Source organism: Gossypium hirsutum, chromosome A12, assembly GCF_007990345.1.
Source record: "Gossypium hirsutum isolate 1008001.06 chromosome A12, Gossypium_hirsutum_v2.1, whole genome shotgun sequence".
NCBI classification, from domain to species: domain Eukaryota; kingdom Viridiplantae; phylum Streptophyta; class Magnoliopsida; order Malvales; family Malvaceae; genus Gossypium; species Gossypium hirsutum.
In genome coordinates this window covers 12,213,047-12,236,316 of record NC_053435.1, presented here as the reverse complement: position 1 = coordinate 12,236,316, position 23,270 = coordinate 12,213,047, and the positions used below count along the sequence as shown (strand labels likewise).

The following is a 23,270-nucleotide window of genomic DNA, read 5'->3' as shown; positions in this document are numbered from 1 at the left end:
TTAGACACCTCTAGCTTCTAGAACTTAAGTTTTACACTTTTTGCAATTTAGTCCTTTTTACTAAATTGAGTGCTCAAACCTCAAAATTTTCGAACGAAATTTTCACAGAATCATTCCATAAAACTATAGACCATAAAAATATAAGAAAAATAAATTTTTCTATGTCGGATTTATGGTCCTAAAACCACTGTTCCAACTAGACCCAAAATCGGGCTGTTACAACTCTCCCCCCTTTAGGGATTTTCGTTCTTGAAAATCTTACCAGAAAATAGGTTTGAGTACTGTTTTCTCATAGCTTCCTTGGGTTCCCACATAGCCTCTTCGACTCCATATTGTTGCCATAAAACTTTCACTAGGGCTATACTTTTATTTCTCAACTGTTTAACTTCCTGAACTAAAATCTTAATTGGTTCTTCATCGTACGTCATATTCAGTCGAATCTCAACTTCTGTTGGAGAAATCACATGTGAGGGATCAGAACGATATCGCCGCAACATCGACACATGAAACACATTATGATTCCTTTCCAACTCTATCGGTAAAGTTAACCGATATGCCACTGGCCCTATTCTTTCAATAACCTCATACAGCCTAATGAAACATGGACTTAACTTGCTTTTATATCCAAATCTCAAAATCTTCTTCGACAGAGATACTTTTAGAAATAATTTATCACGAATCTAAAATTCTATCTCTTTTATTTTCAAATCTGCGTACGAATTTTGTCGATATGAAGTAGCTTTCAAGCAATCACGGATTACCTTTACTCTTTCTTCGGTTTCTCTAACCAGATCAACCCCGTGAATCTGTCTCTCACTAAGCTCTATCCAATACAACAGATTTCGACACTTGCAGCCATACAATACTTCATATGGTGCCATTTTTATAATCAATTGAAAACTGTTGTTATAAGCAAATTTGACCAAAGGTATATTTCCCAACTACCTTCGAATTCTAGAACACAACATCGGAGCATATCTTCAAGAATCTGAATTACTCTCTCAGATTAACCGTCGAACTGAGGATGAAAAGCGGTACTAAAGTTTAACTTTGTACCTAAAGCCTCTTGTAAGTTCTTCCAAAATCTCGAAGTAAACCTTGGATTTCTATCCAAAATAACAGAAATAGGCACCCCGTTCAATCTAACAATCTTAGAAATATACAATTCAGCTAACTTATCTAGTGAGTAATCAGTACATACTGGAATAAAATGAGCTGATTTCATCAATCTATCAACAACAACCCAGACGAAATTTTTCTTTTTCGGAGTCAAAGGCAAACCCGTTACAAAGTCTATCGTAATCTTATCCCATTTCCACTCGGGTACCATCATTGGCTGAAGTAAACCCGAAGGCACTTGATGTTCGGCCTTTACTTGTTGACAAATTAAACATCTCAAAACAAACTCTGAAATGTCTCGTTTCATACCTGACCACCAATACAATTTCTTCAAATCATTATACATTTTCATACTACCCTGATAAACTGATAAGCAACCACTATGTGCCTCATGTAAAATTTTCTGAATAAGTTCATCAGTTTTTGGTACACATACTCTATCTCGGAACATCAAAAAATCATCTAAACGGATCCAAAAGTCTGTATCACTACCCGATTCACACTGAGCTCTTTTGGCTTGCAATTCACTATCATTTTTCTCAGCTTCAAAATTTTGTTGAATGAATACCGGTTTAGCTCTCAACTCGGCCAAAATTAAACCATCATTAGACAAGGTCAATGTCCTATTCCTAGCTCTCAAAGCAAACAAGGACTTTTTGCTCAAAGTAACTGCGACTCCATTCGCCTTTCCTGGATGATAGTCAATCACTAGTTCATAATCCTTCAGTAATTCGAGCCATCTCCGTTGTCGCAAGTTCAGATCTTTCTGAGTCATCAAGTATTTTAAAATCTTATGATCAGTAAAGATGTGACATTTCTCACCGTAAAAATGATGACGCTAAATTTTCAAAGCAAAAATGATGGCAGCCAATGCCAAATCATGCGTCAGATAATTCTTCTTGTGCGGTTTCAACTGTCTCGAGGCATAAGCTACCACTTTGCCCTCTAGCATCAACACACAACCCAAGCCATTCAATGAAGCGTCACTATAAATTACAAATTCTTTTCTTGATTCAGGTTGCACTAAAGCTGGCACCTCAGTCAATAATGCTTTCAATTTTTCAAAAATCTGCTGACATTTTTTGGACCATTCAAATTTTACATCTTTTTGCAACAACTTGGTCATAGGAGTAACAGTCATCGAAAATCCTTTGACAAAACATTGGTAATAACCAGCTAAGCCCAAAAAGCTTTTAACTTCAGATACATTCCTTGGCGATTTCTAATCAACAATTGCCAAAATCTTACTTGGATCAACCCGAATACCATCACCTGAAACAATATGTCTAAAAAATTTGAATTCTCAGAGCCAAAACTCATTTTTACTAAATTTAGCAAACAATTTCTTATCTCTCAACATCTGCAATATAGTTCTTAAGTGCTTGGCATGTTCAGACTCATCTCAAGAGTAAATCAAGATGTAATCGATGAACACAACCATAAACTTATCTAAATACAGTTGGAAAATTCTATTCATCAAGTCCATAAAAATGGCAGGTGCATTAGTTAATTCGAAAGGGATAACAAGAAATTCATAGTGCCCATACCTTGTCCTGAAAGCTGTTTTCGGCACATCTGACTCTTTAACCCTCAACTGATAGTAGTCAAATCTCAAATCAATCTTCGAGAATACCGTTGCTCCTTTCAACTGATCAAACAAGTCATCAATCCTCGAAAAAAGGATACTTGTTCTTTATATTCACCTTGTTGAGTTGTCGGTAATCGATACAAAGCCTCATAGATCTATCTTTCTTCTTTACAAATAACACTGGAGCACCCTAGGGAGAAAAACTCAGTTTAGAAAAACCCTTATCTGTCAACTCTTGCAACTGAGCTTTCAATTCTTTTAACTCGGCTGGAGCCATTCTATATGGAGCAATCGATATTGGTAAAGTCCCAAGTACTAAATCAATAGCAAACTCAACCTCTTTGATCGGAGGTAACCTAGGAAACTCCTCTAGAAACACATCCAGATATTCATAGACTACCAGAACTGATTCAATTTTCAATTCAGATGTTTTTATATTCAACACATAAGTAAGATAAGCTTCACATCCTTTCCTTACGTACCTCTGAGCAGACATAGACAAAATCACAATAGGAAATTCACTTGATTCATCGGTTTCAACCCAAAGAATTTCACCTTTTTCACATTTGAATTCAATAGTTTTCTGTCTACAATTTACTATGGCATCATAAAGTGTCAACCAGGCTATACCCAAAATAACATCAAATTCATCAAATGGCAACAACATTAAGTCAGCCGAAAAATAGTGACCTTGAATCATCAAAGGACAATTCTTGCAAACTTTATCAACTAGCACATACTTGCCTAAGGGGTTTGACACTTTAATCACAAATTCAGTAGACTCAACAGGCAAATTCTTACTAGATACCAAATTCACACAAACATAAAAATAAGTAGATTCAGGATCAATCAATGCAATAATATTAGTATCATAAAGGGAAAATATACCAGTAATCATATCAAGAGATGACGCATCTTCAAAAGCACGAATGGCATAAGCTCTAGCAGGTGCTCTGGCCTCAGATCTCACGGTTGTATCTTTCATCACACATTTACTACTAGTTCCATTCCCGGTATTTCTGGCCTACCTCTGTTGTTAGTATTACTCGGCCTTACATTTGGAAATTGTTCTTTCTCAGCCATCTCAAGGTAATCTCGAATAAAATGCTCTTGAGAACCACATTTGAAACAAGCTCGGTCATTCATCCTACACTCGCCAGGATGTCTTCTTCCATAATGCTGACATTCGGGTCTTTAGACCTAACATTACCCACACTTGCCATTGAAGTGGCTTGAGATTTAAAACTCGAATATTGCTTTCCGTGGTCTCTGTGCGAATTCTCAGCTGATACATTCGAACGAGAATTCATTTTTCTAGATTTGTTTGATTGAAATTGAAATGACTTACTCATTGGCCTTTTTTCTTGCATCTCTAGCCTCACTCTCGGCCTTTCTCTTCTCTTTGTTTAGCTCTTCGGCTTTACAAGCTCATTCAACTAATACAACAAATTCTTTTAGTTAACTAACAGTCGGATGTCCTCATTCAGCCCATTTTCAAACCTTTTACACATAATAGCTACGGAGGAAACACACTCTCGGGCATACTTACTGAGCTTGAAAAATTAATACTCATACTCTGTTACTGACATTCGGCCCTGTTTCAGTTCAAGAAATTCTTTACGTTTCTGGTGAATGAACCTTTGACTGATATATTTCTTTCGAAATTCCTCTTGAAAGAATTCTCATGTAAACCTCTCACTTGGTACCACAGATACTAGTGTCTTCCACCAGTGATATGTTGTGTCCTTCAATAAAGATATCGCACATTTCAAGCATTCTTCGGGTGTACATGATAACTCATCAAATACCCTGATAGTATTCTTAAGCTAGAACTCAGCTCTCTTGTTGTCATCATCTACATTAGCCCGAATATCTCAGCCCCTTGCTTTCGAATCTTATTAACCAGAGGCTTATTCTGTCTGACCAAATCCACACCTTGGGGAACTACGAGAATCGATTGGGGATAAGAAGGGGATGGAGGATGTTGAGCATTCGAATTTGTTCGAACAAACTCCGAATACCACTCATTCATCATGTAGAGGAAAGTTTCCCTAGCCCCTCCTCTTTAACTGACCGTGGGAGGTCTATTTTCAAATGACGCCACCCCTTGAGCGAGAGCCGACGCATTACTTTCTACATCATCAGCTATAGCTCGGTCAGGATCCATTTACTATATGAAAACACAGTTTAAAATTGTTAGGAGCCATCACACTATCACAGTTCATATATGGCATGTATAGCTAGACTCTTACACACGCCATGTTAGTCTGAGAATCGACTAAATCATAACTCTGATACCACTAAATGCAACACCCTTGCCAGTATTAGACTCCGAAATAGGGTACAAGGCATTACCGGACTTAAACACAATCAAACATATATTTTTGATCCATAAATTTTCTTCCAAATTAAATCCTTTTGCATTTAATCATAAGGTCCCTAATACGAGCCTACAATGCCCAAAACATGCTTTGGAAATTGTCGGGACTAAACCAAGAACTTTAGAAAATTTTGCAACACTTAGAAAATTTTTATCCTAAACAGGTGTCACACGCCCGTGTGGATAAGAGACATGCCCATGTGGACAGGCCGTGTGGTCACACACGTCGGTGTCCCTAACCTATGTAACTCTCTGTTTGTCAACCAAGAACAAATTGAAGACACACGGCCAAGTCACACGCCCGTGTGCTAGGCTGTATGGCCGATTTAAAAATTATGAATTTTCATAAAATAGATGTAGACTTTACACGCCCAGGACGCACGTCCGTGCCTGAGGCTGTGCCATCACATGGCTGAGACATATGACCGTGTTTCTTCTCATGTGCTTCATTTTGAACATTTTATTTCTCAAAATTAAAGGGCATTGGACACACAGCCTAAACACATGCCTGTGGGGCAAGTCGTGTGTCACACATGGCCTAGACATATGCCCGTGTGTCTACCCGTGTGGACAAAAATAAGGTTATTTACTAAGCCATTTTGCCAGCCTTTAATGCATACACCTACACAACACAACATAGCACCAATTCAAGCATTTACATACAACTAAATCAACCACAATCAAGACATCCACACGCCAATTACATTCTACCATCTATTATACGCAAACATCACATACCCATCAACTCAAATCATGTGAGTTTCCACATTCATGAAGGGCATCATCATATAAATTGCTTAAACCAATAGTAGCCAATTTCAAATGGCCTTATACAAAATGTACTTTCAACTAATATAAGCCAACAAATATGGGCAAATCAATTATGACACATAACAAAATAACCAAGTCCCCTATACATGCCATAACTCAAAATATTGAAATCATTGGTACCAAAATAATTGTTGATAGCGTGAGTGGATCTCCGACGGTCTCCGAATCCCAAGCTAGCTTGGTGATACTATAAAATAAGGGAAAGGAAGGGGAGTAAGCTATAAATCTTAGTAAGTTCCCATGCAAATAATATTTATTATAACCGTACATTTACATACAATTAACAAGATGAAAATTAGCATAAATGTTATTAAAATCTTATAGTCATAACTTACTCAATCCTAACATTACCAAGGTTTCATCACATATTGAGCTTATTACGAATGAGTTTTACATACATACATGTACCAAGTCGAAACATAACTATAGTCTTTCACAACTTTGGCATTCTCGTTGAACACTCGGAATATTAACGGATACTTGGAAATTTTTCACATAATTTCCATATATATAGCCAAAGCATTGTCATATCTCCTAAAACATATAGGCTCATTGCCGAGCTATTCATGGGCCTACTCACACAAGCTGTCAGTTAGGATGTAGCTACACAGTGCTGCTCACACAAGCTGTCAGGTATTTGTAGCTCATGCTGGACTACCTAGCCACTGGTAGGACGTACGAGACCAACACCTGAATCACATAAACATATGGGTTCGTAGTGACATGTCACTCGTGTCCTATTTTATTCCTAAGGCTTAACCGAGAATTCTCGCTTACCGTAACTTTGTCGAATACATCCAAGGATTCAATCACAATTCATACAATATTAAAGCATTTAAAACATAAATATAACAATGCATTATTTACATACGAAAGTACCTCAGTACAAAAATAGTAGAATTTGACCTAATCGTCAAACACTTTGTTTTTATCCCGATCTAGGTCTGAACCTTATTTTTCTCGATCTATAATGACAAATTTAACTCACTTAATACACACATTGTTCAATTCAGTCCAAAATTCATATTATGGCTGTAACAACCCGATTTAGGGCCTAGTTGGAACAGTGGTCTTAGGGCCACAAATTCGAAGATAGAAAAATTATTTTTATTATTTTTTTGAGGTCATAGCATGATTATATTAGTGCATGAAAATTTTGGTAAGTTAATTTTAATATTTTCAAGCCCAATTGCTGAAAAGGACTAAATTGCAAAAAGGGAAAAAGTTACATTTTAGTACCCAAATGTGCTAAATAGCTAGAAAGTCAAAATTGAGGGCTTTCAAAGGGAAATTACACCATTTTTAATAGTTTTGGCCGGCCATGTGATGGATTTTAAACAAATAATCAAAGTATTAGGTAGATGATGTCATGATTTGGTGATAAAATAATGCCTAAAAGCCTAGCTATCATTTTCTTCTTCTCCATCTTCTTTCTTCACCGAAATTATCATCAAATATTAAGGTTTGAAAGCTAAAAAATCTGCAGCAACTTAAAGCACTCATAAGTAAGTGATTTTAATTAGTTTTCTTCAAGATTTTTACACTTTTGAGACCCTTGAAGCATGAACTTTCAAATGAGGGTGATATCTTACAAAATGGTCAAGAGTTTAGGATTTTTCCATGGATTTATTTGTGGTATATGCAGAGTTTTTATGGAGGAATATGAGTCCTAGTTGTGTTATAAACAACTTTTATGAAGGGTGTTAGCATGAAAACACTTAAAGGGACTATTTTGCATAAGTTGCAAATTAAATAATAAGTGTGTGAAATAGTGAGAATTTGAGGTTTTTCTAGTAGTAAAAAGAGTTTAGCTAGGCTGGAAATACGAATAAATTCGATAAAAATCAAATTTTGAGCATGGGGGTAAAATGGTCATTTTGCTAAAGTCTAGGGGCAAAATGGTCATTTTACCAAAAATGTAAATTTTAGATAGCCTAATTGTGTTTAATGATTGAATGAGTGTATTTTTTATTATAGATCAAGATTTTCCAAAACTGAGCCTAGACCGGGGCAAAGCCAAACAATCTAATTAAGCCGACTAGTCAAGTACTTTTTGTAAACTGAGGTAAGTTGTATATAAATAATACAACTATATTATTAATGCATGTATTTGATTGTTATTGATTTGATATAGCATAAATTTCTAGAATGAGAACTAAGTATATGTATTTATGATTGAGAAAGTCGAAAGATCCAATAAGAACCCCAGGAAACAAACCGAATATTCATGCCATGACATGGGGTTATGTGAGAGCCAGTATAAGACCATGTCTGGGGCATGGCATCGACATTGAGGCGAGGGCTAGTCTAAGACGTGTTTGGGACATGCATCAGCCGCATCATGATAGCCCGTATAAGACCACGTCTGGGACATGGCATCGGCGTAGAGGTAAGTGCCAGTATAAGACATGTCTGGGACATGCATCGGCCTCGATGATGTTAGCCAGTGTAAAACGTGTCTGGGACATGCATCAACTAAGTTTCATGCTAGTGTAAGACATGTCTGGGATATGCAGCAGCACGTATACACGAGAGCTAGTGTAAGACCATGTCTGGGACATGGGATCGGCCTCGATGGAGATAGCCAGCGTAAGACCATGTCTGGGACATGGCAGCGGCAACTTAACCCATATTTGAGGCTTATAGAATATCCGGTAGTATTCCAAAAGGTTCAACTTTAAGAGTTAAGAAAGAGATTTAATAAGGAAAGTATGATAATGTTGTAAGTGTTACAAGTACGTATTTGGTAGGCATGAGTAATGAGCTCGATTAGAAAATATGATTTGAGTTGATGGTAATGAGTAAGTCCAGTTTAAACTTACCTTTGAGCTATGAGCATAATTGATAAACAGTGAAGTTGTTGTTGTGTATATATTTATATGCAACTTACTAAGCTTTATGCTTACTCTCCTTCCTTCTCTTTTCTTTTAGTACTGCCATTTTGCTCAAGGATCCCTTGAAGTCAGAGATATCAATCACACTATCAGCTGTAACACTCGATATAGTTGGATTTATATTTTTGATTATGGCATGTATAGGGCTAGACTAAGGAGTTGTATTATTGAGAATTGTTTATGTATATTGGCTTAAAATAAAAGCCCTTCATTTTGTATTAAGTCTGGATAATGGCTATTATTCATTTTGGCAAATGCTATGATGTTTCTTCTATGGATGAACTGATGTCTTTTGGGATGGAATTAGCATATTGAAATGATCTTGTGTAGGTTGTGCAAATTGGGTAACAAAATGGCTTGGAAGATAGCCAAGTTTGTCCACACGGGCGTGTGTTTAGACCGTGTGTGACACACGGCTCACCCCCATGGGTGTGTGTTATGGTCATGTGTCCCCCTCTACTTAAACTTTTAAATTAGTATTGTCCACGGTTATGCCACACGGGCGTGTGTCATGGCTATGCCCTAAAGTTAATGTCGCACACGGGCTGAGGACGTAGGCGTGTCCCAAGTCACACGGGCGTGGAACCCTAAAGCATGAATTTCACCAAGTTTTTCTTAAATTCTCAGTTAAGTCTAAATCGTCTCAAATGTATGTTTTGGGCCTCGTAAGCCCATTAAATGAACTAATTGCTTATGAAAGTAAAAGTTTTAAAATTTATCAAAATTTTACCGCCCGGTTTTGTATAGTTGATTGAGTTAAGTCAGGTAACACCTCGAACCATGTCCCACGTCGGATATGGACGAGGGGTGTTACAATGGCAAAATTATATTTTCCCCCTAATGTTTTACATTTTTATAATTTGGTCTCTAGGCTCGTAAAATGATTTTCATCTAATTTCTTCATTACCAAAGCCTAGTCGAACCATTTTCATACTTATACCAGCCCACATTTTCCACTTAATCACACTTTTACTACTTATTGTATAACTTTTACAAATAGGTCATTTTTTTACATTTTTACCGAAAATCACTTAGTAAAAGTTGTTTATCTAACAACAAACATGCATTTTCTACCATTAGCCATCAAAATACACGCATGTGTAACATAGGTCAAACCCTAGACCTTAATCATTCCTCAAATTAGTGCTAAAAATAGGTAGATCGAGTTACAACTACTTCAAAAATGTAAAGAGCTTTAAAAACGGGGCAAGAACAGACTTAAAATCGAGCTTGGAAGATGAATAAACCCTAGCTATGTCTTCCTTAGGGATATTCGGCCAAAGAAGAAGAAGATAGACATGATTTTGGTTTGATTTTTACTTTTTAATTCATTTAATTTCTAAATGACCAAAACGCCATTTTCTTAAAACACTAAAATTTCTCTTAATTCATGTCTATTTTTGTCCACTAACTTAAAAAATGGTCTAATTACCATCTAAGGACCTTCAATTTAAAATTTCATAGCAATTAGACACCTCTAGCTTCTAAAAATCAAGTTTTACACTTTTTGCAATTTAGTCTTTTTTACTAAATTGAGTGCTTAAACGTCAAATTTTTTGAACAAAATTTTTACAGAATCATTTCATAAAATTTTAAACCATAAAAATATAAGAGAAATAATTTTTTCTGCTTCAGATTTGTGTCCCGACGCCATTGTTCCGACTAGACCCAAAATTGGGTTGTTACATATACTTATAATAGTGATGATGTATTCAATTGGGGCTATATGTCAAATGAGGTTTATTCAACTAGGTTTGGTTATAATTGACTCATTTTTAATTCATTGGGGGGCATGGGCCGCATAGGGCTTATTGGAAGGAAATTTGGAATTTGAAGGCTCTAATTGAGACCAAGTTATTTAGTTCCAGAATGGGCCATGAGATTCTTCCAACAACTGTGAAGTGTGCCCCTTTCGCTTTGTCTAATAATGTTTAGTGTAAGAGATATAGTGATCTGAGAATGTATATTATACATGAAATGTCATTGTCCTTTATCCAAGGAGGTGTTGATTTTGATTGGTATTGACAATAAATTATTGAGTGCTTCTTTTTTGTAAGTTGATTTGTTGACTACAGTTTGCTATAAGGAAGCTCAATGAGGCTTTCACAAGCCTTTTAGTGGTATTGTGAAAGATTAGGAAGCAAGGAACTTGGAGATCATTCAAGGAAAGACTATGACCCTACATGATTCTCTGGTTCATGCTCACACTCTCAATAGGAACTTCAGGGTGCATAACTTCTTATGCACACCCTTCCTTGCTAGGGGACTGAGTATTGAAAGGTGGGAGGCCTTGAGTGGTGAACACTAGAAGATCAATGTTGACGTGTCACGGTTGGATAGGAAGTGAACGACGACTTATGGATCAATTGTTCGTGAGTTAGAAAGAATGATACGCACGAGGTGTGCTAGACAACTTGATGGTTCATTTAATGGTCTTTCAATTGAGGCTTTAACTGTTGTCAACATCCTTATAATGACTAGGGATTTGGAGTTTAGCGGCATTATTGCTGAGTCAGATTTTTTAGTGATTCACAAACTTAAGAGTAGTAGTTTGGACTTGTCTATTTATGGTTAAATCATTGAGGAAACTCGTACTTTGTATGAGTGGTTTGATTTTTGTTTCTTTTTATTATGCTCATAGTCCGGTCAATGGTGTTGCCCCTTGATGAGAATGTGGACATTCTTTTTGTTTGGATTATCTGAGTATCATCCATTGGCTTGTGTTAGATGATCTTTTATCTTGATTTATGACATTTCATCCTATGGGAACTTTACTTTAAAGGAAATGTTGATTTTATTCTTTTTAGTTTTTGAATTAGTCAATTTTAGTTCTTGTACTTTTCAAAATTTGAAATTCTAGTCTTGACCAAGCTGTAGCATTTAAATTTGTTTAGTTAAATTTTGCCATTAGTCTTGTACTATGCCTAAATTTTAGATTTAGTTAATATTCTCCAAGTTAAATCATTATTAATCCCTATAAATTTGGAATTTCAAAATTTTAGTCTTGACACAAATGCCAAATTTTAAACCCATAACTGACATTTTTGTGAGTAATATATGAAAATAACTAGTTGACATGATATTATATATATAATAATATGTTGACACATTGAGTTTTTTAACTTAATGGATTTGATAGTTTCTAATTCATCATGATTTAAGTTTAAAAAAAAAATTAAAATTCATAAGATATAGATACTTAACTATATCAAATTAAATTACAAGACCATCACAACTCACACATATTACAAAAACAAATGAAAAACTTTAACCTTAAAAAACTACTAAAACTAAAATTCAGTTATTTTTACTTTTAATATTACGTTTGAATCTCCGTAAATTTATGGTGATGTCAATCCCATGTTTGAATAATTTTTTGCTTAAAAATTTTAATTGTTTTAATATTATATTGAAAGTTAAAACAAAAATATGACTATTTGAATCCATATTAAATGGGTATTTAATTTTTACTAAATATTTTAAATTAAATAATTTGAAACAGGATTTTTTATGGATTAAGATTATTTGATACGGGTGTTCTCCAACTCTGAATTTTTATTTTTTAATTAAACGAAACTCGAAATTATTTTGTTGCCTTTAATCATAAATCTGGATTTCCACACTAGAGATCCAAGTGTGGGACAATATTTATTGGTCAAACCTATTGTTTTCTTAACTATGACGAGTGACGACAACCAGTAACTTCGATTCCTTGGCAACGTTGCTGGTTACTTTTACAAGAATAAGACAGGTGCCACCATTTTACCAAATTCCCATTGACCTAATTTTTTTTCTAAACATTCTATCCTTACTTCGTTTGGGCTAAACATAAAACTACTCCAATCAATTTAAATACAGATATATTTTTTTAAAATATACTATTTTTTTTAAATCAAATGATAAAATATGGTATTAACATACATCGTTTTAAGTCACATTATGGTTATGATTTTTTACTATAATATTTAATTTTTATATTTTAATTTGATATGATTTAGTTTTTATATTTTTATAATATAATTTGTTAATTTAGATAGTTAACAACTTTAATTATTCTAATTAAAATACTAAAGTCCAAATTTTTTCTTACAGATATCTATTCTAAATTAATCATGCTAAAATACCTTTTTTTTGTGTACTAAAAATGAGTTTTTAAAAAAATTAACAACATCATTTCAATTAAAATAACTAAGAATGTTAACAATTTGAATCGACTAATGTCATTGTAATAAAAATATCAAATTAAAATATAAACATTAATCAATGAGTGGTAGGAAGAAGTGGAAGTAGACTTATGCCTTAGATATTTGTACCAAATTCGAATCCTATAAACGATATTATTGAAAAATCTTTACCTAAATAACACCTCCGATCCAAACAAAATTAGGATGAAACTGTAAAAGGAATAATGGCATATGTATTATATAAAAAATCTAAACATTAAATTTCAAATATGAGTATAATAGAATAATCAAAATTACTTAGAGAGTTTAACATCCGTAAATCATGGTGCAAACTGTAACATCTGAGGAGTTACCAATCCCAACTTCTATAAATTGTGCCTCAAATCATACCCCAAAATGCACCCAGTACAATTTAACTTCTTTGCTTTCTTTGTATTAGCAGCTTGTGTAGGAGAAAAAAAAGATGATGAGAGTTTCCTTTGTTGCATTGTGTGTGGTGGCACTGGAGGTGGTGCTATTTTCAAGTGAAACTCGCACGGCGGAGGCGGAGACATGTAGTCCCATGAAGCTTCTCCCCTGCAAGTCGGCGCTCACGTCGTCCTCGCCTCCGTCAACCACTTGTTGCAGCAGGCTGAAGGAACAACAGCCATGCCTCTGTGGATACATGAAGAACCCAGCTCTTAAACACTATGTCGACAATCCTAACGCTAAAAGGGTTGCTTCGACTTGTGGAGTCCCATATCCTAAGTGTTAAATGCTGCTTAATGGTGTATCTACTATCTAGTGGCAGCAAATAAGTGTTGTTTTTGCTGTCAAGTACTGTTCTGAATAAAAGAATAACGATAAGATATTAGATAAAATTAATATAATATTTTACTTTTTTATGTTGGAAGAAATTATAAAAAAGATAAATTAGTATGGCTTACGGTTATCGTGAAAATATGGCTAATCAACTTGTGTTCTTTTTTCATTATTTTCCTTCTTTGATTTGATAAGCAACACTTGAACAATTAAATTTGTCGTGAGTTCATGGACAGTGTTTTTTCTTTTAATGCAATTCATAGAAGCTTAAAAAAGCCAACACTAATTTAATTTTAATTTGGGTTAACTTATTATATGTCCAAAAAAATAAGCTACTTAAAATATTCACCTGCTTTATTTCCATTGAAATTTATCATTTCTTCCTGACCCAATTGATGAGTCAATGTCAAGTGTTGGGGAGAAAAGTCTGGAGTGCTGAGTCTAGCGTTCACATTATCGCTAGTACACAATAACTGAATTTGAGCCGATACTACTGTTGAACTTGAAGGAAAAAAAGAAGACAATCCTGGAATTGTTGGGGGCTGATGCCTTTTTCTTTCTAATACTCTCAATTCCTTTTTTTTTTAATTATTTGAAAATAATCGATAAATAATAAAACCCCAAAGTTTTCAAGAGTTTTACCTTACTGTTAAGGTCTAGAATTGCTCCTTTAACATGTATTGAATTTGAACATCATCCTCGATATACTTGAATGCGCAAAAGCCGATGTTTAGCCAAAACATGTAGACCCTACAAAATAAAATAACCAAAATTAAACTATAAAATGAAATAATAATACGAAAAGAAACGAAAAACTCAAATGGACAGACAATAAGAAAGAAATGATCAACCTTCATCCAGGTCATCATGAAGAAACTCATCCATATCCCCCTACTCTCATCACTGTCTTCTTCCTCGGGCTCAAGAAGTATCATCACCATCTATTTCCACTAAAGATTAAGAAATGGATTAATGGCCTTAGGGTCATGGTTTAATTAACTCAATCTAACGATTAATTAGTGAGTTAATTATTATATATATGGATGTTAAGTGGGAAAGAGAGAAAACATGTCTTCATCATCTTCTTCTCCATAAACCGAATTTAAGGAGAAGAAATAGGCAAAGCTTCACCCTTTATAATCAGCCAACAAATTAACAAGGCAAACATGTATTTTTCTTCTTAAATTTCATAGATTTCTCTAGTAGGAAACTAGTTCTAATTAACCCATTGTTTAAATGTTAATATTATATGAGGTAATTTAAGTTACCAATGTACGGAACATTGTGAAATTAAATTGAAACTATGAAATTTTAGTTGTTAAATTTGGTGCATGTGAGAACTATGCTAGTAAGGAAACATTAGGGACGAAATTGAATAGAATAAAAATTATTGAAAGTTTATGTTATAGATTGGTAGTTAAGGTTCTTGTAGTATATATACAAAGTTGAATTTAGATTCAATTAGGAAAACCTAAAGATACGAGCATGTCAGACGTTAGGGTTAACAAGAGACCTAATTTTAAAACATACATTCATGCTTGAATTGTTATGTGTGCCTTTTTCAATTGTGTACTAATGAATTTCCATAATCAATTATCGAACATAGCTAAAGACGACACTGGGACGTCCAAAGATAAAGGAAAAGAAAAAGCCATCCACGAATAGCTAATCCAGTTTATGCTTACATACTTTCATTTAAATTTATGCTTAAATAGGTAATTAATTATAATCAAATAATATTGGCCTAGAGAATGATTCGAGGAATGAATAAATTTGATCAATTTGAGTCGATTGGGTTACGTTTGAAATATGTATATGTACATGTGTGAATATTGTATTACAATATAATAATGCTATGATATCTTGATCATTATATGTTTGAGTGATAGTTGATAATGGATAATGTCCTATTAACAGTATTAAATAGAGTTATAAGTATAGTTGGCATGCCATTAGGTTCCTTTTGTAGGTGGGAGATCTAACACTGAGCATGTATCATTAAGTGACAATTCTCTAATGCCTTTCGAGTCAAGAACATATCACCAGCTCAAATACCTTAAGGTACATGTGTATTCTGGTATGGTTGGTGGGATTAGTGTATTTTTGTCCGATTAGCACTTCAGTGTGTATACTAGTGTGTTGGTGGGTTGATCCATGTATCTTTTCTCAAATCCAAGTTAGTTAATGAGGGTTAAGAAAATATAAATGAATGTGAATTATAAATAATCATTGATTATGTTTAAAGTACTGAAATTAAAATTGACCTATGTTATGTTAAATGAGACACTAAAACCCTAAAGGTGCGTCGAAAATTCTTATATTCAAGTACGTCTTGCGAATACATTGAGGGTGTTTTGGTAAATAAATAATGTGATTATTATGTGAAGAATGTGAATTATGTAAATTTTGTTACTATATAAATTGTTATATTTCAATTATGCTTTTAATTTAACTTTAACTTGTTTTGATTTTAAATTATGATAGCACCACTAATTATACATTACTTTGCGTACGAATTTGATTGTTTCCATGAACAAATTCTAATTAGGTTCTCTAATAGATTGAAGATTCGACAAGTATCCCAAATTAAATAGCTTAACTCATTCTGATTTTGCACTCTTTGTTCATATAGTTAGTTAATGGCATGTACCTAGATTAAGTCTTTTGATTTAATGCTATTTCATTTGTTGTCGTATGCTTGATTAGTAACGAACCTATTAATTTCTTTGTGATAAATTTTCAATGCTTGAGTTATGCATTATAATGCATGATAATAAGAGTTAGTTTACTTGTGTAACTTTGTTAAGTTGAAGAGTATTGGTTATTAAGTTGTTGGAAGGTTTGATCATGTTTTTGTTTGTTAAATGTAGGTCAATTTGGTATATTATGGCTAGATATGATCTTATAAGGCTTCTTTGGAAACTCATTGCTTGCTAAATAAACTTGTCACATCCCAAAAATTGGGTTAGAAGAAATTGGATTGTTGGAATCAAGAGTGGTTACGTTATGACTTTGAGTTACGATTGTGAAAATTTTTGTTAAGTTAATTAATCTGGTTCTGTGGGTAAGTGTTATGTTTGTATGTAAGAGTTTTTGGCTTTGAATCATGTTTCTTGAATTTTTTTATTATTTTAGCCCTAATTCTTATTTTTAGTATCTGACTTAAATTTAATTCTCGCTCAAATTTTGATAAGAATGAGCCTATTGGTTCAATGGTAACGCTTCAATTTATCCTTTGGTCTTGTGTTTGAATCCTTGCCTGTGCAAGTGGGAATATTTTTGTTAATTTTTCTTGTGTGTTGTCCATCTTGTGGAATTTGAGTTTTAATCGAACTCTAGAAAATCTGTTAGATGGGGATTAGGTTAGTGGGTCTGGTTAGTTTAGATTTTTTTATTTTATTATTATTTTTAAAAAAATTAAGAATATTTCCCCAAAATTGTTTCCCTATTATTCACATATTTCACGTTTCTCCCAATTTCTAGTAAAGAAAGAGAAATTCTTAAACTTTCTTCTTTCTTCATCTTTCATCTCCTAATTTTCGTTGCTTTCTTGTTTATTGACCCTTTTGTCGTTCAATTTCAGAGGTAGGTGTTCGATTAAAGAGATTGCAACTCAATTTTTGCGTAAGTATCATTTATTTATTTTTTTAACTTTCGAGGATTTCTATTACTTTTTTTTGTAAAGTGGGGGATTTATGTGTAGCGGTGTGGGATTTATGTGTAGCGGTGTTTCATATCTTTAATTGTGCGAGTTTTGTTTTAGGTGGAAATCGCGAGGTGATTAACCCTTTGGTGAATTAAGATTGTAAGGTTGCTAATTTCATCCTTCAGTAAGTGTTTTAATGCTAAATTGGGGTTGTTGTGCCTAATTGAGTTTATCATATTTTGTTTGATTAGTAATTTAGGAAAATCGAAAACCATATCCACTTAATCGATTCACTATCATCGGCTAAATTTGCTCAGTGCATGATGTTTTTAGGTATTGGAATACTCGATTTTAGATCTGCGACAGAACTTGATATGGTGTGTAACAAAAACTCGAGAAATCAGCGAACGGCTGAATGGCAAAATTGGGGTTGTCGATGCCACGCGGCTGTGTGTCAGACCGTGTGCTAGGCCGTGTGCGACACATGGCCATATGATAGGTCATGTGGCCATACGATCTAGGCTATTTGGGCCGTGTGGGTCACACGGGCATGTGCGAGGCTATGTAGGCCACATGGGCGTATGGGCTACATGGTCATATGGGCCCATTTTCTAAAATTTTACCTTAGGGTTGTTTATGTTGTGCAATGTGCAATTAGACCTTCCGTAGGGTCCATTTTCTAAAATATGCATTCCATAAAATATATATGTATGAATTGTGTTCTAACAAATCTGATGGCATGTAGCCATGTTGAAATATTGTGCGTGAGTTTACGATGTCTGAATATGTTAAATTGTAAATCTCTGAATTTGATATTTGACCATGCATGTGACATTGTGACTTTTCTGATTTAAGTGATTCATAATATGATATATCTATATGCAAAGCATGAAAAACCATGATTACTGGATTTTGTTAAGAATATGGATGCATGTTCAACATGCTTATCATTTTGATTTTGTATATGCATGCCATGTCACATTGCATGGTGTTAAAATGGAATGTCGATAATGGTAATGTATCGCAAAGAAAGAAAGAAAAAAATAGAACACACAGATGTTACGTGGAAACCCTTTTGGGAAAAAACCACGGGTAAAGGAGAAAAAAATTTACTATGTCGAATTTGAATAATTACAAGGAGTATAGACTGTGACTATTTATAGGTTTAGAAAACCTTATTCTAATCAACATCTAATAGAAGTAATGCAGTAAGGTTGAAACACTTGATTCAAATCAATATCAAACAGAGGAAGTAAACTTCTATACAGATTCTTCGTGTGTAGCTTGTACCATATTTTATTTTAATAAGAATTTGGGTCACAACTCTAACACATGGGGTTGGGATAATATGGTAAGGAGGAAGTTATGGTAGTTTAATGATCTGCACTTTCTGGAGTTTTACCCACATTTTTGTTTGTCAACTTGGCTGCAGTTATGGTGGCTCAATCACTCATATATGTTGTAATAGCTTTGCTGCAGTATAGTGGCTTAACCACATATATTTGATTTGGCAGTTTAACTGCAATGTCCACAATTATATGTTGGTGTGATTTGGTTAGACAAGTTCTAAGGAACTCTATTTTGGTGTGTAGTGGAGTTGTAGAAAATTTTCTGAAAAATATGCATTATGTTTTTATGAAAAATACCGCATTGGCATAATCATGCATTCTTAGTTCTGCCCAATTGTTCGTGATGAAATCCTCTATGATACTCTGATATGTATATTGTGATATATGTGTTAGTTATTTGAGTTTGGTTATACACTAAGTTTTATAGCTCACCCCTTTGTTTTATTTCTGATTTTTTTGGTAACCAGTAAGTTTAAAATCGAATGACGTGCGGGAGCTCGGGTTGATTCTCTCATAAAATGGTTTGCTATGGTTTATAAATGGATTTTCTGGACTTTTGGCTTTTGGTTTAATTTCTCGGATTTAATTTTTCCTTTGGGTTTCTTTTACTTAGTTAAATTTTTTTCTACATGATTTGTGTTAATCAACAATCAATGTTGGGTTTTCAAAAGTATACAAACCAATAAATTTTCTCCACAAAAATACGAATTAGGATCTTACGAAAGTTAATAACGTAAGTTTAACAATATGCTCAATCGGCTGAATAAAACGTTTCCACTTGATGAAATCATGATTTACGAATATTAGCTTTAGAATTTTTGCTGCAAAGTTTTAGTTAGAATTATAAGTTTTACAAAGCAAGTGATTTAAGCATTATGATTGTATGAGGCTGGGTTTTTAAAGTTAATAATTAATATCTTCACATTCATGTTACAAATTTTCCTATTGAGGAAACATGACGAACTTATATAAACTTTGGTTTCAATTTCATAACAAAACATGCTTTGAAAAAGCAAAATTTCTATGTACTGATGTAACCTTCCAAATTTGGCCATATCGTCTAGGTCGAGTTTAGGGTGTTACAAAACTAGTATGCATGTATATAAGTGCTTAGTTATTTATCTAATTAAGTCATGTAGAAATGTATTTTTTTGCTAAAACATCAAGATATATCATCATTTGTTAGTGATTGAATTGTTGAATATTAGTACTAGTGTAATTTTTGTCTAAGTTTATAAATTAAATGATGTTAAGATATGATGATTTTTAATGCTAAAAGGCATTAGTAAATGGTATGTATGAAGTTAAGATAGGTACAATTTAGATACTTTGAGCCAAATAGAGTCTCATTGTGATGTCATCTACCTCAACATCGTGACATTCTCACCTGACGTTACGACTTTCCCTTCGCTCGTCATGACAATGTTAAACTTGTATAGACGATACGACGTCTCCTGTTTCCACGTCGTTGCACATTTGTTGTAGCAACCATCGAAATCAAAGCAAGCCAACATTTAGAATAAATAAATCTAAACCTTTCCTTTAGAAAACACTTTACTTTACCATTAAACTTTCTTTTAAAATATTTTTTCAATCTTATTAAACATTTAGAACAAATAAATCTTTGAAGGTTTTCATTAGGCCAACATACGACTAGTAATTTTCTTTCACAAAAAAATCACTTAAATATCATGAGAATGCAATATGTCAAATTTCAAATGTAAGATTTACAATAATCACACTAGCAACAAACATTTTTGAATGAAAATGTTAAAATTATAATCAATGTTCAAGAAATTCAATACTATAAATACAATCAATCATAATATTTTCAACGATTTGTATTAATCAACCTAAAAAAATTATTACACAATCAATATGTTAGGAATATCATAGAAAATGAATATCCCAAACTTATTTAATAAATAAATAACTAAATCTGGATTAAAAAAACCTATTCAATCATAAGAAAAACCATATTCCTAATTTTCTAACAGTTAGTCATAATCCTAATTTTCTAGAGATTAATCAATAAAGCTTGAAAAGAAAAAAAAAGAGTTGTTACCCAATTAGGGAGACTCACTTGAAAGTATTGAAAGATTGATCACCTATATTGTAAAAATTCTAGAGAGTGTGTGTGAGAGAATAAGAGAAATGTAACACCCTTAACCCGTATCCATCGCCGGAATAGGGATTCGGAGTACTACCAAAATTTACAGATCATTTAAAAAAAATTTCGCTTCACATAACATTCATACCTGAAATCAATCAAATTTAATCATAGTGTCCCTTATGTGAGCCATCGTGGCCCAGCATATAGATATTGGGACTTAAACCGAGAACTTAGAAAATTTTTCGAAAATATTTAAAATTTTTCAACACTGCAAGGGGTCACAGGCTGTGTGGTCAGATCGTGTGGTTCACACAATATTCACGAAGTTATCATCAATTCATATGAAATAACACATCATGAAATTCATAAAATTAACAAATGGCCACTAAAATTTAGTTATACAAACTCACAAGTACGATTTTTGTATTATAACGATAATCATAATTTCATAATAAATATTCCAAATAAAACATTATATCATTTCTAATTCAACATTTATCAATTATAATCGGGCATGTGATCAATTTATACACAATTCATTCATATATATATATATTTCCTCCTCCTCCTCTCCATCCACATCCTTAGTATAAACAACACACTTGTAGGTAACATTATCCATAATTTTCACTATCTACTTATGTGAATATTCAAGTTTTCCATCTGCGTCATAGTCACTAAATTATTTTTATCTTGAGCTATAGAACTCAAAATTAATATCCATAAATTTTCCTAGAAACTAGACTCATATGTATTCTTACCGTAAAAATTTCATAATTTTTGGTTGGGCCAATTAATACAGTTTATTCATTGAAGTCTCCCTTGTTCTGCTATCTGACAGTTCCGACCCTTCTTCACTAAAAATTAATTATCTTCTCGTAAAGGATTCGAATGATGTCCTTCTTTGTTTCTCTTGAAAAAAGACTCATTCAGTATCTAAAAATATAAATTTAAGCCCATAATTATTTTTATCCAATTTTTGATCATTTTCCAAATTCAGAACAGGGGAACCCGAAATCATTCTAACCTTGTCTCACAAAAGTTATTTTATTTCATGATTTACAATTTCATTGCTTACATAATTTCTTTTATAAGAAACTAGACTCAATAAGCTTTAATTTCATATTTTATTCATCCTATAATTTGATTTCTACAATTTTTGATGATTTTTCAAAGTTACACTACTGCTGCTGCCCAAAACAGTTTTATTGCAAAATATTGATTTCCATTTTGCCCCAAATTTCACAATTCATACAATTCAGTCCTTGCTCAATTAACCCCTCAATTAAGATAATTTTCTCAATTAATACTTTTTATAGACATTATAAGTTATTTCATAACTATTGAAATTCAAAATTTCTACATAAAACTCTAACTTCAAACTCTTTTACAATTAGGTCTCAAACATTCGCTTTCTATTCAATTCTTTCAATAAAATCAGAATATAAACAATTTAAAGCTCTAATTCCATGCCAAATCATCATATACTTCCAGCACTCATCCATAACAACTTCAAAAATTAGACATAGAATCAAAAACTAATGAAATAGTAAGTTGGACCCAATTGTAAAAGTCCAAAAACATAAAAATTTCAAGGAGAAAGCAAGAATTAAACTTACATGAAGCTAGAGTATGAAAACAAGCTTGAACCCTCCTCCATGGCTGCTTTTTAGCTGATGAATATGAAGAAAAATGAAGAGAATTCTAGATATTCCAATTTAGTCCCATTTTTATTTAGCCCATTTTGGCAATTTTCCAATTTTGCCCTTATTTCACCCATTTCTTGATTTTTCTCAGCTATTGCCGCCCAAAATATCTCTATTGGGCTTATTTTCACTTTAGGTCCGTCCTCATTTGACAATTGAGCTATTTAATCCTTTTAGCAACTTTTACACCTTTTTCAATTTAGTCCTTTTTATTTAATTAACCACCTAAACGTCAAAATTTTCTGACTAAATTTTATTACTACCTCACCAACACTCCATAAATATTTCTAAAAATATTTATGGCTCGATTTATGAAGTCGAGGTCTCGATACCTCATTCTCGACCCAATTTACCTAATTAATTCTTTTAAATCACCAAATTCACTAATTAAAAAATGTTTTTATATTCACATTTGATTCATAGGTATTAATTTATTAAATTTTCAACTCACCTGTCAGATTTAGTGATCTCAAATCTCTATTCCCGATACCACTGAAAATTAGGCTGTTACAAGAAATGTGATAAGTGCTGAAGGAAAATAAAAAGGATTAGTGATTTTTTTTAAGTATAGAAGAGAGATTCATTTTTTCAAATAAAATAAATTATTTTATAAAATAATATTTTCAAAAAATTTGGTGGTGCATTTTTAATTTTTTTTT

At 33.2% G+C, this 23,270-nt stretch overlaps 1 protein-coding gene and 1 long non-coding RNA gene across 2 annotated transcripts; both read left to right on the top strand.

The window, feature by feature from the left end:
* The first annotated feature begins 13,400 nt into the window (after nt 1-13,400).
* On the top strand, nt 13,401-14,792 carry LOC121211348 (probable non-specific lipid-transfer protein AKCS9). Its single transcript, XM_041084090.1, has 2 exons — nt 13,401-13,745; nt 14,659-14,792. The coding sequence occupies exons 1-2, from the start codon at nt 13,460-13,462 to the stop codon at nt 14,790-14,792; spliced, it is 420 nt and encodes a 139-aa protein (XP_040940024.1). The 5' UTR covers nt 13,401-13,459.
* Nucleotides 14,793-17,306: 2,514 nt separating this feature from the next.
* LOC121211347 (uncharacterized) lies at nt 17,307-18,494 on the top strand. Its single transcript, XR_005906665.1, has 3 exons — nt 17,307-17,421; nt 17,561-17,627; nt 17,777-18,494. It is a non-coding gene; the product is annotated as an uncharacterized lncRNA (long non-coding RNA).
* Nucleotides 18,495-23,270: the final 4,776 nt, after the last annotated feature.

Excerpts from the sequence above, each read along its gene's own strand:
- LOC121211348 (XM_041084090.1), top strand. The coding sequence starts at position 13,460 with ATGATGAGAGTTTCCTTTGTTGCATTGTGTGTGGTGGCACTGGAGGTG. Across the intron at positions 13,746-14,658 it reads TGGAGTCCCATATCCTAAGT|GTCATCATGAAGAAACTCAT; the intron begins GTTAAATGCTGC and ends ACCTTCATCCAG.